Below are 17033 nucleotides of genomic sequence, written 5' to 3'. Positions count from 1 at the left end.
CATGTCACTGGAATGATGATGGGAGGGAGAGAGGCGTCACATTGATTGATGTGACAGTGAAATGTTGGGACTGCTGTCTGGAATATTAAAGGGGAGATGGAGTAACACAGTTAAATATTCAAGTGGTGCGGGCTACTAGTCAGCCCAATAATGTGTGTGTCAGAGTGGGTGAACTGCTAAAACTAAGAGTGCTTTGTTGTTCTATATAGCACCATTTCATATAACAGTGTGTGGATTAGTGGATATGCCGAGCCAGTGTCCCTATGGAGATAACGTGGTCTCTATTACAGAAACCAACACGGTCTCTGTCTTCATGTAATATTAGAAGAGGTGACATTTATGCAGTGTCACTATATGTCACACAGTTATGATGGCACAACAGTGGAATATTATGTGACACCAGGTGACGCAGAGTTCTAACGGGACGTACAGAGGTGAGAGGCATAAGGTATGACCTGGAGGAGGAAGTGGGGGCTAAGTGATGGCCTCTGAAGTTTTCTGGATGACAGAAGACAGTGGGTGTCATGGCAACGGTGCTAATGAGGCGGTGATTTGGGCGGTGGGCTGGCAGATGGTCGTGAATCACACAGAGGTAGAGAGAGAGACGAGACACTAAATATCAACATGTTTTATTACACAGACATATACACAAGAGGTTAGCCTGCCTGCCTCCTTTACATCCACTGTCTCCCCCACCTTTATTTCATCCCTCTCCTCTCTTCCCCTCCTCAGCGAGCTGAGATTGAGACTTCATAAACTCCCATCATGAGCCGGACTGAGACGAGCTCTGAATCATGGCTGGGTCTGAACCCTGCGAGGCCCATTGGTCACAGGTGATTAAACCTGGGCTGTTACAGGCTCTACGAGGGTAGGAAGAGTCACGCTTGTCACCTCCTCTATGACACATCAGGTCAGATTTACTGAGCTTTTGCACCAGGGTGGAATATTTTTGTTAACCACTGTTGTACCTCTTTAGGTTTTTAATACCACTATAAATGTTACAATATTTGCTCTAGCTTTGTAAACCTAGCCCGTGAACTGTGGTCCAGGCTCTCCACTTATTCCTGCACCTCCCGATCCCTCCCCACCCCAAACCTTTCCTCACCTCCCGATCCCTCCCTGCTCCAAACCTTTCCTCACCTCCACCTGACTGCTGGTTGTCTGGGGCTGGAGTACTGACTGCTGGTTGGCTGGGTGTTGGAGTACCTGACTGCTGGTTGGCTGGGTGTTGGAGTACCACATCCTCACTATTTTAAAATAAATAGTCTACAAAATAAAAACACTCCCTTTCAACAAGGGCTCAAAAAAATTACAAAGTCTTTGAAAACTTTTTTTAAACAAAAAGAACCATATAAAACTGCGCAAGAGAGAGAAACCTAGTAGAAACGTAAACTGTGTGATGGTAATCCTAAACCCTAGAAGGTCATCTCATCAAACTCCACAATACTGAACCTCGGTCAATAGGTCCGGTCCAGTACGGCTAATCACAGATTCAGATTTTATCCATATTAGCATAAACAGCAGGCTACATTTAATTGTTTAGCTCTTTGGTAACCAAAATGATCACAAATAAAAATGACAGTTTATAGTTAATATTTTTTTCATTTGACTTTTTTAAAGATTAATTCTTAATTTCCAAACATGTGAGGGAAAAGGAGGATACCTAAACACAGGCTTAATGATTAAACAATTCTAAACACATGGTTTTAAAATTACACAAACAAAGAAAAAGGAAACACATATGGACAGTGCAAATCTACAAACTAAAATTCCAAAAATCCAAGGTTTTCCAAACCTCCATATTAAATCCATCATATTGGCTGTGTGTCTTGTGTAGAATAGACCTAGCCATTGTACATGTGCGTCTCTTCACCTGCCTGTCCCTATGGGGCAGTCACGAGCCCTCTGCACTTCCCCTTGACCACTGAAAGTTCCAGCCCCTGCAAACCACAGACTTCAAAGAGCAGATTGACAAAGATTGACTTGACAAAAACCAAAGCTGGAGCTGTGTCCCGGAACCATTTGGTGTACCGTTCTGTTACTGTTTGCCACATGTTCTATATTGTTTTACCATACATACTCACAAGCAATGGTATGTTAAGACTCAAGATAACAGGAGATGAACAGCAAGCAGAGCAGAAATACACTGCATTTAAGCCAGCCCCTAGCACACCTTCAAGTTCCACATTCCACCGCCTGACTAACTAATGTCACCACTGCAGCCAAAATAAAAACAATTGTCACTTTTCAATACCTTCATATCACCTTAGCTTTTCACTTAACCTTAGAGAAACCTAAAAACTACAGGAACCAACCCTGAATACAATCAGCACCTCTGAAGCTCTAACAGGAATATTTTTTTTATTAAAACGAGCAAACAAACAAAACGGGAAAATCAGTCTTTGGAAAAAAACAATAATGATTACTTTTTTTGTAACACAAACAATGGGTTATCAAAATTAAATGCAGAAATGTGATTGAGGAAAATTAGTCTTGAAAAGCTGCAGCTGAGTCAGTCTCCACTTCAGACTAAGAACAGTCCGGTCGGTCTGAGGGCCAGTCAGGTCCGCTTCCTCAGAACCAGGTCCAAAATCTACAGGATCTGGAGCCAGGGGTGGTTGGAGCCAGGGGTGGGGCTCAGGGGGCACATGAGTCTGTGGGGGGGCCACCATTGGGCCCACCCCTCCCCGGCGACCATGAGCGAGTTCAAGTCCCTGTATCCAGGGGGCGGTCCCTTCTATCTAACTACTGCTCTCCTCAGATAAAGTGCCGTTGGAACCCTGGATCAGGGGGAGGGGCAAGGGGCAGGGCTGGCTGTCAGGGACGTCTCCGCACTCTGCGCTCTCAGCTAACTCTCCCTCACGCTCGCAGATGACCGTCATAGGGCTGCTCAGAATGCGGTTGCGGGCGTTGTACTTGCTGCTGGCAGCAGAGGGCGGCGTTCGCGATCGCCCGTACTTCATGCCGCTCAGTGATGATGATGGGGAGGAGTAGGACAGGCCCTCGTTGCGGGCCCACTCCTCTGGCGCCCTCTTGCTGCGACCTGGGGAAGCGCAAGGGCTGTGTGGTGTTGTCGGCGACGATGGTGAGGATGGCGGGTCCAGGGAGGACTCGGAGCGCGTCCTTTGGAAGCGCGGGTCTGTGCAACGCAGCATGTCGGCGGCCGACATTCGGAAGCTGGTCTCAGAGCGGCTTCCCTTCTTCAGGAGCAGAGCCTTGAAGGTGTCGCTGCTGGTGGCAGACTTACGCAGGTTGCGCTGAATGGAGCCCGTCTGCCTGCCCATGGACAGCGAGGCTACTAGGCTGGGGGAGGCGCCCGTGGGGGTGACGGGGGGAGACGGACAGGGGGAGTGGCCCTGCGGCTTGTCCTCCTCAGACTCCTTACGACCCAGGACCTTCCGTTTGGACCTAAGGGTAGAGGAGGAGAGCCTGGTTAGGGACATGGTTGGTTGGAGACATTAAGCTAAGGTTGGAGTGATGGATATATAGGAGAACAGGGTTAGTGATATTGAGCAGGCTGGGTAGGAGGACAGCGGGTACAGGACATATACAGAGGATGGAGGAGTAGAGAGGGAGCGCATGGTTGGAGACTGTCCAGAGTCCAGACCAAAGCTCAGAAGCAATTCTTCAAACACATCTACTCAGATCAACACTCAATGAAACAGCCTCTACTACTCTATGGCTCAACCAATGATGGAACATCAGTACTAACTTTTATTTTTAAAACAAAGCTTTCTTCTAATAAGACATGCCAGTTGGCATACACACCCCTTCTGAACATTGTCCCAATTCAGCCATATGTCAACAATGCCCCCAGCAATCCCAGGGTGCATTGCTTCAGAAGCCTAGAAGAAGCGAGGATAATCTAACATAGAGGGAGTGAGTGGGGCTGGGAAGCGGGGGAGGAGAGGGCTGGTGCTTTTAAATATTTTATTCAAATGCGAAAACTGCACACATTGCAACTCTACGGGAACGCTAAGAGGTGGCACAATGGAATTCATCAACAACACTAACTGGGAAAAGTGCCCAGAGCTTTTTTTATCTAAAGACAGTTCAGCCTCCTTGCCAGCAGGGGCTGCCATTCTACTCCTCCACACCACCATGTCTACCTACCATAGACTCACAAAAGTAGAAATGTGTTCCTTAGTCATAAGCGTTGTGCTAAAGCCGTGGCTAGCAGTGGAGATCAGATTAGCGCAGGGGAAAACAGCATAATTAATCTGAGTCCAGGGGCTGCTTGGGGATTATGGCGCTAATCCAGCGCTAGCGTTACTGCAGGGAAGATACAGGACCAGCCAATTACAGTAATGGGCTACTTGCCACGCCAAACCTCTCTAGGCAAGGGGCGCTCAAACGCTCACTCTGCATTCCCCCGCTGCACCAGGGAGGAAGAAGAAGAGGTGGAGCTAGAAGAGTGTGGAGGACAGACAGTGACATGACAAAAGGGATTTAATGACATAGAGGAAGGGTGAATGAGGCAGACAGACGCAACATTTAATCCTTCAGATCAGGTCCAAAGACAGAGAGGTTTAAGTAAATCAACTGCCTTTAACAGAGAACAAGAAATAAAGACAAGCACGATATATCCATGATGTAATATGGAGTCCATGACAGAGAGAGAGAGATATGAGATATGAGATATGAGAGAAGGTATCCAGATATGAGAGAAGACTGGATAGGAGTCTGTTAGTTGAGGCTGGGATGTTTGAGGGACTGTGGGGTCCCATGAGAGTTCCAGCAGTACATTAGCCCATAGGTTATAGCAGCAGGGTTACGTAATGTCACTCTCTCTCTCTCACACCTGATTTAACCAGGCCCAGGCAACACCACATCTAACTCCCCAGACTGATGCTGTTCTTTTGACACACACAAACTACAGAGATAAAGGACAAACACAACGAAGGTGGTAAGGTGAGAGAAAAGGAGTGGGGAGAGAGAAAATTAATGTCAGAGAGACAGACAGAGCAAAGGGAATAAGAGAAAGACAGATTGAGAAAAAGGGAAATACTGATCCATAGTATGAAGAAATACAAACACACACAGGTTTTGAGTGGTGCATCGATTTCTCTCTCTACAATGTTTGATTGTGAGAATCCCTCCAGCCAGTTCCATCTTTCCCCGGCTGTGGTTGTGATAACAATCCATTCAGGTTTTAATCACTCTCCCTCCATTTCTCATCAGTTACTGAGTGAGTGAGACAGAGAGAATGCAGAGAGGAATAGAGTAGAGAGGGTAGAGGGAGAGAATGCAGAGAGGAATAGAGTAGAGAGGGTAGAGGGAGAGAATGCAGAGAGGAATAGAGTAGAGAGGGTAGAGGGAGAGAATGCAGAGAGGAATAGAGTAGAGAGGGTAGAGGGAGAGAATGCAGAGAGGAATAGAGTAGAGAAGGTAGAGGGAGAGAATGCAGAGAGGAATAGAGTAGAGAGGGTAGAGGGAGAGAATGCAGAGAGGAATAGAGTAGAGAGGGTAGAGGGAGAGAATGCAGAGAGGAATAGAGTAGAGAGGGTAGAGGGAGAGAATGCAGAGAGGAATAGAGTAGAGAGGGTAGAGGGAGCACAAGGCAAACAGTGTCGGGTTTACCTCTCGTCAGCAGTAACAGCTGGTGCCCTAAGGTCTACATATACACACTGTAGGCTTCCCTCCTTCACAAGGCCTAACTTGTCTTTCCCTCTAATATACCCCACAAAGATATTAGTTAGGAGAAATCCATCAGGAAAAGTAAAGCCCACAAATGCACACACAAAAAAAAGCCAGTAGAAATAAAATCCCCTGAAATGAAATCCTGTGATTCTCGGGAGCTCTCTGACCATCATACCGCTGCACGTGACCAGGATATATATATATATATATATATATATATATATATATATATATATATATATATATATATATATATATATATAAATTATGTGTGTGTATGCTCCATTGAACGCATGCACATGTGTGAGAACGTAGAGAGTACATGCAGACTGGAAGAGCAGAGTGTACGAGAGAGAGAGTTAGAGACAGAAAAGCTCTTAAGTGAAGCCTCTAACCTAGATCAGGAATGTGGCTTCTGATTTAGGTTCAACGAGCTCAATAATGAATGAACCATCAGCTTTTCATTCACTAAGAAGAAGTAGCAACAGTCATCAAAATAAAATAGTTCAAAGGTTTAAAAAAAAGAATGCAACAGTTGGACACTGGATGAAGATACTCCAAAACGTATAGAATGTTTTTAATCCATCAGATAATGACTGAATTATAGCACATAAAACATTTTACTGGCTCGGATAATTAATGAATGGAGTTCAGGGATTTTTGTGGGAATTCAGGTATAACATATTGTTAAAAGTACGTTTTTTTTGTTGAATGCACTTATACACTGAGTGTACAAAACATTAAGAACACCTGCTCTTTCCATGACATAGACTGACCAGGTGAATCCAGGTGAAAGCTATGATCCCTTATTGATGTCACTTAAATCCACTTCAATCAGTGTAGACGAAGGGGAGGAGACAGGTTAAAGAAGGATTTTTAAGCCTTGAGAAAATTGAGACATGGATTGTGTATGTGTGCCATTCAGAGCGTGAATTGGCAAGACAAAATATTTAAGTGCCTTTGAACGGGGTGTGGTAGTAGGAGCCAGGCGCACCGGTTTGAGTGTCAAGAACTGGAACGCTGCTGGGTTTTTCCATGCTCAACAGTTTCCATGTGTATCAAGAATGGTCCATCACCCAATGGACATCCAGCCAACTTGACACAACTGTGGGAAGCATTGGAGTCAACATGGGCCAGCATCCCTGTGAAATGCTTTAGACACCTTGTAGAGTCCATGCCCCGACAAATTGAGGCTGTTCTGAGGGCAGAAGGGGGGGGTGCAACTCAATATTAGGAAGGTATTCTTAATGTTTTGTACACTGTGTAACAAAATGTTCTAATGGTAGAAAGTAGAAAAAAATATTTTGTGATAAAATAAAGAAAATCGTGTGCCTCATTTGCATATATGAATATATTAACATAATGGAATTAAAAGGGATGAAACCACCAAAAACGTGTTCTTTCTATGCCTTCCTGCACTCACCTGTACTGTCTAGACTGACTCATGGATTACTGTTGTTGCCAAGTTCTGTTGCATAATTCAATAAGTGTCAATAGCAGGATACCCTCGGATTAAAAATCAACACGCTTGGCTCTAAATTACATCAATCTATGCATACTTTATATTGTTTGCGAGCTCAGACATAATATCACGATAATCCGAGTGTTCATTTTAGCCAGTTCATTTGTAAAAATGTCAACTGTATTAAATTATTACTTTTTTCAATTCCCCAAAAAATGAACACCCATCAAAACAAAGTTATATTTGTTCTCTTTCTTGTGATATACAGTGCATTCGGAATGTATTCAGACCCCTTCCCCTTTTCCACATTTTGTTACGTTACAGCAGGGGTGGGCAAACTTTTTGGCTCAAGGGCCACATCGTGATTTCGAAATTCAACAAAGGGACACATTTTTTGGGGGAACAATTGTTTGTTAAAATCAATTTGCGGGGTCCTCCCGAGTGGTGCAGTGGTCTAAGGCACTGCATCGCAGTGCTTGAGGCATCACTACAGACCCGGGTTCGATTCCAGGCTGTGTCACAGCTGGCAGTGACTGGGAGACCCATGAGGCGGCGCACAATTGGCCCAGCGTCGTTCGGGTTAGGAGAGGGTTTGGCAGGCCGAGATTTCCTTGTCCCATCGAGCTCTAGCGACTCCTGTGGCGGGCCAGGTGCATGCACGCTGACACGGTCGCCAGGTGTACTGTGTTTCTTCCGACACATTGGTGCGGCTGGCTTCCGAGTTAAGCAGGCATTGTGTCAAGAAGCAGTGTGGCTTGGCTGGGTCGTGTTTCGGAGGACGCACGGCTCTCGACCTTCGCCTCTCCCGAGTCCATACAGGAGTTGCAGCGATGGGACAAGACTATAACTACCAATTGGATACAACGAAACTGGAGAGAAAAAAAGTACACATCATTATTTTTATCTTTATAATTTTTTTTAAATGTCTCGCGGGCCGGATTGAAGTGCCCGGCGGGCCGGATACGGCTCGTGGGCCGTACTTTACCCTCCCTTGCGTTACAGCCTTATTCTAAAATGGATTAAAAGAAACATAATCCTCATCAATCTAAACACAATATCCCATATGACAAAGCAAAAACAGGTTTTTAGAAATGTTTCAAATTTATGAAAAATAAAAAACGGAAATACCTAATTTACATAAGTATTCAAGCCCTTTGCTATGAGACTCGAAATTGAGTTTAGGTGCATCCTGTTTCCATTGATCATCCTTGAGATGTTTCTACAACTTGATTGGAGTCCACGTGTGGTCAATTATATTGATTGGACATGATCTGGAAAGGCACACACCTGTCAATATAAGGTCCCACAGTTGACAGTGCACGTCAGAGCAAAAACCAAGCCATGAGGTCGAAGCAATTATCTGTAGAGCTCCGAGACAGGATTGTGTTGAGGCAGATCTGGGGAAGGGTACCAACAAATTTCTGCAGCATTGAAGGTCCCCAAGAACACAAGGAGAGTTTACACAGTGGCCTCCATCATCCTTAAATGGAAGAAGTTTGGAACCACCAAGACTTCTTAGAGCTGGCTGCCCAGCTAAACTGAGCAATTGGGGGAGAAGGGCCTTGGTCAGGGAGGTGACCAATAACCCAATGGTCACTGACAGAGCTCTAGAGTTTCTCTGTGGAGATGGGAGAACCTTCCCCCAAAAATGTGCAAACAGCACATGACAGCCTGCTTGGAGTTTGCCAAAAGGCACCTAAAGGACTCTCGGACCATGAGAAACAAGATTCTCTGGTCTGAAGAAACCAAGATTGAACTCTTTGGCCTGAATGCCAAGCGTCACGTCTGGGGGAAACTTGGCACCATCCCTACTGTGACGCATAGTGGTGGCAGCATCATGCCGTGGGTATGTTTTTCAGCGGCAGGGATTGTGAGACTTTTCTGGATCAAGGGAAAGATTAACGGAGCAAAGTACTGAGATTCTTGATGAAAACCTGCTCCAGAGCGCTCAGGACCTCAGACTGGTGCGAAGGTTCACCTTCCAAGAGGACAACGACACTAAGCACACAGCCAAGACAACGCAGGAGTGTCTCAATGTCCTTGAGGGGCCCAGCCAGAGCCCGGACTTGAACCCAATCAAACATCTCTGGAGAGACCTGAAAATAGCTGTGCAGCGGCGCTCTCCATCCAAACCTGACAGAGCTTGAGAGGATCTGTAGAGAAGAATAGGAGAAACTCCCCAAATACAGGTGTGCCAAGCTTGTAGCATCATACCAGAGGCTGTAATCGCTGCCAAAGGTGCTTCAACAAAGAACTGAGTAAAGGGTCTGAATCCTTATTGTAAATGTGATATCAGTTTTTTATTTTTAATATATTTGCAAACATAAAAAATAAAAAAAGATGTTTTTGCATTGTTGTTATGGGTTATTGTGTGTAGATTGAGGAGGGGAAAAAAGATGTTTTATCCATTTTAGAATGAGGCTATAACGTCACAAAATGTGGACAAAGTCAAGGAGTCTGAATACTTTCCGAATGCACTGTAAGTGTCGAGACAATGCGTTAAATCCCTGACGAAGCTTTAGTGTTCTTATAGATGCAACGGATAGACAATGTATTCCATTAAACCCATTTCAGCCATTACCAGGGTGTGTTTGCACCCCTCAAACACAGGAAATAGATAACTGAAAAACACAGATCCTCAGGTGGGCGGGGCATGCGCATTGCTAAATTAAGCTACTAGCTACCATCTACCATCCCTTCAACAGCACACATTAACTACTACTGGATTCCCTTCCCAGTGAGCCCGTCTCTAACAGACACGTTACAGAGAAAAGCTCTCCACTGCCTGGCTGCCAGACCCAGAGACACCTGCCTACCGCCTGACGAAAGTACAAATCAAATAGAATTTTATTTGTCACAAGCTTCATAAACAACAGGAGTAGACTAACAGTGAAATGCTTAATTATGGGTTCTTTGCCAACAATGCAGAGTTAAAGATAAAGATTTTTTTTTATAAAAAAAGGACAGCCTTGCTAAACTTATGTGAGAGAGGATTGATGGGCTGTGGAGAATGGCAAGATGAAGGGAAGGTACAGGGGTTAGGATGAGTGTCATGCTGCATTTAAGCAATGCGAGAGAGAGAGAAAGATAGAAGGAGCAGTAAGAGAAAGCTATATTTCAGTGGGGTGGTTGAGGAGGATAGGAGAGGGATGAAAGTGTTGTGAATATGAGAGAGAGTGAGAGAGCGAGACAGAGAGAGCTGGGTGAGGAGGATAGAGGGGTATGGGGAGTAAATAAATGGAGAGTTGAGAGATTAACCGAGAGGAGGAGACTGTGCCATTGCGTACCTGTGGATGGCAGCGAAGAGGTCCTCGGTAGTTCGGGGGCGTGTGGGGGTCACCATATCCCCCCGCCTGTGGATCCTGGGGGCCGGTGAAGACTCAGGAGTGCTGCTTGAATCAAACACCTCACCTAGGAGACACACACATATTAGACACACACACACACACACCTTAGAAACACGTTACACACGCTGATGAGAGAACACATACACAACACATACACACCGACTGAGGAACAAATACAAGCATTACACAGCCCTACAATAGTCAAACACTTCACCTGGTAAATGAAAACACATGCACACAGGACACACGTCACACGGACAGCAGCTGAGGAGCAAGCTAACACACACACATAACCGATGGTCGGATATCCCGCAACAGTAACCTGAGTGACTGGCTTCTTACATTCTCTCCCGCTCTCTCTCTTCTAGTTGAGCTTCTCTCCTCCTCCCTCGCTCACTCGTGTCTGCACTTCGACTGCCTGAGCCGCTGCAGGCGATCTCATGTTACGCTCTCCCCCTCCCTCCCTCCCTCCCTCCCTCTCTCCCCACATCTCCCCTCCCCTCCTGTACAGTGGGTCCCTCCCCCTACTCTCCACATTCCCCCGCCTCCCTCCACTAAACAGACCTCCCACTAGGACAGATGCCCCCTACCTCCCAGAGAGAGAGAGAGGAAGAGAAGAAAGCGAGAAGAAATCGAGAGAGAAGAAAGCGAGAGAGAGAGAGAAAGAGAAAGCGAGAGACAGAAGAAAGTGAGAGACAGAAGAAAGCAAGAGAGAGAGAAGAAAGCGAGAGAGAAGAAAGCGAGAGAGAGAGAAGAAAGCGAGAGAGAGAGAGAAGAAAGCGAGAGAGAAGAAAGCGAGAGAGTGAGAGAGAGAAGAGAAGAGAGAGAGAAGAGAGAGAGAAGAGAGAAGAGAGAGAGAAGAGAGAGAAAAGAGAGAAGACAACTGGACAGAGAGAATGACAGATGAAAAAAGAGGAGTACAGTATAAAATAGATACTTGGACATAAGAATGGATGGGGTGGACAGAGGGAAGCAGACAGAGGGAAGCAGACCGAGGGGGAAGCAGACAGAAAGTCCAGTAATAGAAAGGAGATAGAGGAGACATAGATTAGAATGAGACAGTGACAGCATAAAACAAACCAGAACAAGAGAAGATGAAGTGAGGATGGAGATATTTTTTTTGTTGCGTTTTTTTCACTTGCTTTGGCAATGTAAACATGTTTCTCATGTCAATAAAGCCCCTTTGAATTGAATTGAGAGAGCTGATAAATCCAGGCATCTGCCGCAGTGCTGTCCCTCACTAAGCTGAGCTCTCACTTAGGGGAAGAGGAGGCGGCAGGCAGGTATGATGCCTCTCTGGCTAGCTCAATGACACAGAACAGACAACAACCAGGTGGCACCATGCTACATTAGCACTAAATGGGAAAACTATGTTTTGAGACCATTTATTTTTAGGGCACTGTTTGCAGAGACAATTAGACCCAATGATTATACTTAAAATCCCCAAATGTGACACAATTTAAAAGCCCATAAAGTGGCCAGCCCTGATGGCAGCTTCTTCTAGATGTAATTCAACTCACAACAAGTTCAAGATCCAGTTAAAACCAGAGATCCAGGGAGGCCTTCCCTGTGCATCCTTCTAGCAATATCCTAAACCTTTGATCACATTCAATAAAGGGAATCTGTATTGTGTTGCTAACCTTGCCTTCAGTCTAAACCTTTTCTATACCTTCACAGTCAGAGAGACAGCAGGCAGTCTAAGACTAGCTTAAGGGAAGCTGGCCCCAATACCTGCCCTTTGTCCTGCCTTGAAGTGGGATTTGAAGAAGGACCAAGGGACAGCTGGAAACCCCAGCTAAAGCCCCTAGCCTTAAGCACAGCTAATGTCTAGCAATGTAACCTCTCTCAACTGCCTTTTACCTCAGCCAACGCAAACTGTCAGCACAGCTAACAAACACCTGCCACCAGTCAGCACTGAATTCAGTCAGCACTGAATAGCTGCCAATGATGACAGACTAGACCTCGAACTCAGAAACCAAAAGTTTGATTGTAAGCTGCCTCAATGTCATTTACAAAACAGATGTCCCATTTTGTTTCTTCAAAACATTCAACTTTATGCAAGTTTATCTGAATTGAATTAGTCTTTTTTTGTTAATAATATAAATGAAATCTAACTCACCACTCTCGTCGTCCTTAGAGCTGACTGATCCAGTGGTACTACTGGTCCCATCTTCCTCATCTTCTTCCTCGTCTTCCTCGTCTTCCTCCTCAGCCTCTCTGTTGTTCCGCTCCTGCCCCCCAGCGAGGCTTGTTCCCTGCGTGACGGTGGCCGGAGGCTGGGTCTCCTCCGGGCTCACCGTGGAGGTGGAAGGTTCACTACTCTCTGTCAGGGCTGAGGAAACCTCAATCTCTGCTGAAATCTCATCTTCCTCCTGCTCCTCATTTTCCTCCTCTTTCGTCTCTTCCTCTCTCACTTTAGCGTCCACTTGGTCTTCTTCTGTGGTGGTTGACTCATCCGGGGGGCTCAGTGTGGTGGTAGTCTGGGCGGTCTCCTCTCCCACCACAGACTGGGGGGTGATGAGGGATAGTTTGGGCTTCTTGGAGGCCACTAAGGGTTTCTGTTTGACTGGGGGGCTTTTGATTGCCTCCTCCACGAGGCTTGGGAGGGGTGACTGCTCCCCGTCCTGATCTGGTTGGGCTGAGCTGTTGGACAGGCTTTGTACCTTAGGTTTAGCGTTGGTGATGGCGCCCCCTGGCAGCACCTCAGAATCACTGTAGTCTGAGCATAGTTCAGCGAAGAGCTTCTTCACAGCAGATGAGGAGGCCTTGGTGATTTCCTCTGGACTGGTGCAGTTTATCAGGGGCAGCATGGTGGGATGCTCCTGCTGCTTAATCTTCTCCGGCGTATGGGGCTTGAGGGCCCAGGCCTGGTTGCCCCCCGTTTCCTGAGCTTTGGTGTGTTCCGCCTTGCCGTTGACTTGCTCCTCTGGCTGCTTGACTGAGCGGAGGTGCACACTCTGCAGGGCGAATGGGGTGATCAGGGGCATGGGGGACTTGCAGGCCTCCTTGGCTGCAGGGCTGTTTGTGACCGTAGCCGGTTTTAGAGCGTTCTTTGCTGCCTTCAGAGTGAGAGGGGAGGCTGTGGGTGGAGCAGGGGCAGGCAGGGGGGGAGGTGGTGGAGGAGAAGGGACCATGGAGGGGAATGGAGGGGGAGGAGGAGGAGGACTGAGGGTCCTGTTGAAGGAGAGGCTGGGGTGGATGAGGGAATCTGGAGGAGGAGGGGGAGGGAAGTCTGGAGAGGTGGAGTAAGGGGGTGGGCTCATGGGGGTGCCCTGAGGGGTTGTGGGTAACGGGGGTGCGAGAGGCAGAGGGGGGGAAGTGGGGTTGGATGGGGGGAGAGGAGCAGGGAAAGGAGGTGGGGGGCTGATGGGTGCTGAGGTGGGCGGCAGGGGAGGAGGGGGAGGAGGAGGGATGCCAGAATTCCTGAGAGAGTCAGAGGCGTTTGAGGAGAGGGAGGTGGAGGAGGAGGAGATAGAAACAGATGACAGGAGTGAAGACTTCCTCTCTGGCACTTTGGGCTTGGGTCGTCCTGAGGGGGAATGGGACCGCATGAAGGAGGGCACGGGGGTGCCGGCCGTAGGGGTGTTGGACTGGCTGGAGTAGCCGCTGGAGGGGGAGGTCAGTCTATGGATCCTGTCCGGGGACGAGGTGGCCGTCTTGAGCTTGACGGCCACACCTCCCTCCTGGGCTGGAGGGGCCGAGGCCTGGATATTGATGTGATTGTGGAGACCCCCACTTCCATTCGACAGACCCCTCGGGTGTGTGCCCGCTACAATGTTAGCAGCAGGGAGTTGTTGGTGCGTGGAGGGGGACTGCGGCCCCTGGTCTCCATGGTTACGAGGGTAATCCATGTAGTAGCCCCAGGACTCTGCATAGTCGGACCGCAGGCTGCTGGTGTCGCTGTGAGCTGGCGTCACATGACAGAGCGAGTACACATTAGCCACTACGCCACTATTAGTGTTGTTAGCCGCTAGCGACGTGGCGGAGCTGGTGGCGCTCACACTGCTCTGGCTCCGTGGTCGCAGCAACCAGGGGTCTTCGTAGTCGCTGCACGGGCTGTGGGAGGGCGAGGATGGGGACACGCCCTTCCCCTTTCGATCTCTCAACCCCATCTGGAGGCTCTGCTGCAGGCTAGCGATCAGTGTCTCGTTCAGCACTGATCCGTTAGCACTCACGCTAACTGCACTAACTCCACCCAGGGGCTTCTTCGCGCCAGGCTTGCGGCGGAGGGAGTCAGTCCGGGCCGGGGGCAGCGGCGGCTTCTTGGCCTTGCGGAGAGAGATGCTGCGGGACAGTGAGCGGTCGCTGTAAAGACTGTTAGAATCTTCCTCGTGGCTAGGCAGCTCACGGCACTCATACATGCTGTGTCTGGCAGTCCGGCTGGCTACCACCCCGTGGCCCTGCCCGCTACCATGGCTCCTGGAGCGCAGGCCAGAGTCCAGGTGCATGGAGGTGTAGTAGCCGTCGTTGTCCTGGGAGTACAGGGAGCTGGAGTCGGTGCGGGACGACAGCTCCATGCTGCTGTTCAGATGGTTGATGGGAGTAGAGCAGCTAGAGGTCAGAGGACGCCGAGGCAGGACCACGTTCTCCGGTGTGTCATAGATTGACCACTGGTCGTCGGCCGAGGACGGAGTCGTCGCGGCGATGGTGCTTGTGTGGCTGTGCAGGCTGCCATCCGAGCGACCCGATTCGCTGGGCGTTGCCGGGGCAGTCAACTCTCCGTCTTGGGGATGTGTATGTGTTGGTGTGGAGGTGGCCCGGGCGGGGCAGGTGGTCCTGTGGGTGAAGGAGGTGGAGCTCAGAGGGTCCATGCTGGTGCCCGTGGCCAGACTGAGAGGCCTGGAGATGGGGTAGGCCGTCCCGGGGTGCTGGCTGGAGGATGTATGGAGGGTCACGACCTCGGCAGAGCAGGACATGGTGTCGTTGGGGATGAGGGATGTGGAGTAGGCAGCATGGGGGGACACCACACATGCCGGACCACCACCCCAGTCCCCTGTCTGGGACCCCCGCACCTCCTGAGACTTGGGCCTCAGATTACCTGTCCTGGGGGCGTTTCTCAGATGCACCACGGTGTTGTCCACCTGCAGTTTGCCGATCTGCCTCTGGGGTGCATTGTGGTCTTCCAGCCTGATGGGGGTGCTGCTGTAGATGGGCTCAGCACTGAGAGACACCCTTGGCCCGGGTCTGGGAAGACTGTGGAAGCGCTGGGCATCTACATTCAGATGCGGGGGTAGGACCAGCATTCCGGAACAGCCGTCGCTACTGGAGACAGAGATGCTTCCTGTAGACGAGGAAGTGGAAATTCCGGCCATCTGGGCTGCGATTCCCTGTCCCCGTTGAGCCCGGATTCTCCGCATGGACGGTGGAACGATCTTCACCTCCTCAGTCTGGCAACCAGAGTCCCTTGTCTCGGAATGTCTGAGCGATGAGTTGCCGCTCCCGACTCTTCCCAATGTGGAATACTGTCCCGGGATGAACATGGAATGTGGCCGGAGCTCGCCCCCACGTCCTTTCGCCACTGCAGAAGAGAGAAAGAGAGAGAGTTTTAACCTATGAGCAATCAAAATACCTCCAGCTTCCGCCTCTCTCTCTAATTTCCTCTCCCTTGTTCCCCCTCTCTCTGGCAGGCTGTCGATCAGATTAGCTGTGTCTAAGAGGCTAATTAATTTGATTTTCTGCAGCCCCGTCTGATGCGCTAATAACCGCTGGTCGTCTTCATTAGGACAGAGATGGATAGAGTTAGAGAAAGAGAGATGGAGAGAGAGGAATAGTGGGACAGAGAGAGAAGAGGACAGACGCCAGAAGGAAGACTCCCACTATGCTTTCCCTCCTACTCTGGCTCCGTCTGATCAGAAAGAGAATGGTCCTCAGGGTGTGGGCAGCTGGTAAGGCATTGGGCAGCTCACACACATACACAAACACACACACACACCCGTACATAAATAAACAAAGTGAAGGATCTGGTGTAAAATAGGAGAGGATATCTGATGTATCGGCCATCTGTGGTGGCTGCCTGTTGATGCTCAAGCTCCCTAAACACGCTCACACACACACACACACACCTCCCTTCCCTAAGGCAGAGAGTGACAGCACTGCTGTATTAGATAGATTAAGCTGCGGGTTTCTACTTCACATACAGCCTGGGTATCTCACTCACTGAGGCAAGGACCATCTAACAGTAATCAGGACTTCCAAGCCTGTCTGTCTGGTCTTTCACACCGGTCTGTCTGTATAATAAGGCTTCAAAGCTCTGCCTATCAGCTGCACTGATTTCATCCTACAGCGAGATGACATTCTCTTAACGCAAGGAGAGTACCCAGTCACCCATACCTTAATAGAGTTAGCTTAACTTAGTGTAGCACATAGCTATTAGCAGGGGTGAGGAACCCTGACCCCTCTGCCTGTTCCTCAGCCCATCTGTTCTGAGGAGTATGGGTGAAAGGTCAGGGGGTGTTAGAAGGGTGGGGCTATCATAACAGCAGCTGACAATAAACGCACAGGGGCGGGAAATGGAAACATTCAGGCCATCTTCGTCTGGCGTATCCCCCTAAGCCTTGGGGAGACAGAGGAGAGGAGAGGTGGGT

General features: G+C 48.7%; 1 protein-coding gene across 11 annotated transcripts in view; it reads right to left on the bottom strand.

Moving 5' to 3' along the window:
* Positions 1 to 613: 613 nt before the first annotated feature.
* Positions 614 to 17033, bottom strand: part of nhsl1b (NHS-like 1b) — a 159860-nt gene continuing 143440 nt past the window's right edge. For all 11 annotated transcript variants that reach the window (XM_055885188.1, XM_055885192.1, XM_055885193.1 and 8 more), the window contains 3 exons: positions 12569 to 15967; positions 10390 to 10513; positions 614 to 3408 (listed from right to left, as the gene is read on the bottom strand). In XM_055885188.1, coding sequence (XP_055741163.1) covers positions 2742 to 3408; positions 10390 to 10513; positions 12569 to 15967 — 4190 coding nt within the window. In that variant the 3' untranslated portion in view covers positions 614 to 2741. The remainder of the gene's footprint in view (positions 3409 to 10389; positions 10514 to 12568; positions 15968 to 17033) is intronic.

Source organism: Salvelinus fontinalis, chromosome 27 (genome assembly GCF_029448725.1).
Source record: "Salvelinus fontinalis isolate EN_2023a chromosome 27, ASM2944872v1, whole genome shotgun sequence".
Classification (NCBI taxonomy): domain Eukaryota; kingdom Metazoa; phylum Chordata; class Actinopteri; order Salmoniformes; family Salmonidae; genus Salvelinus; species Salvelinus fontinalis.
Note: the sequence above shows the minus strand (reverse complement) of the source record. Positions and strands in the feature narration are given on the sequence as shown.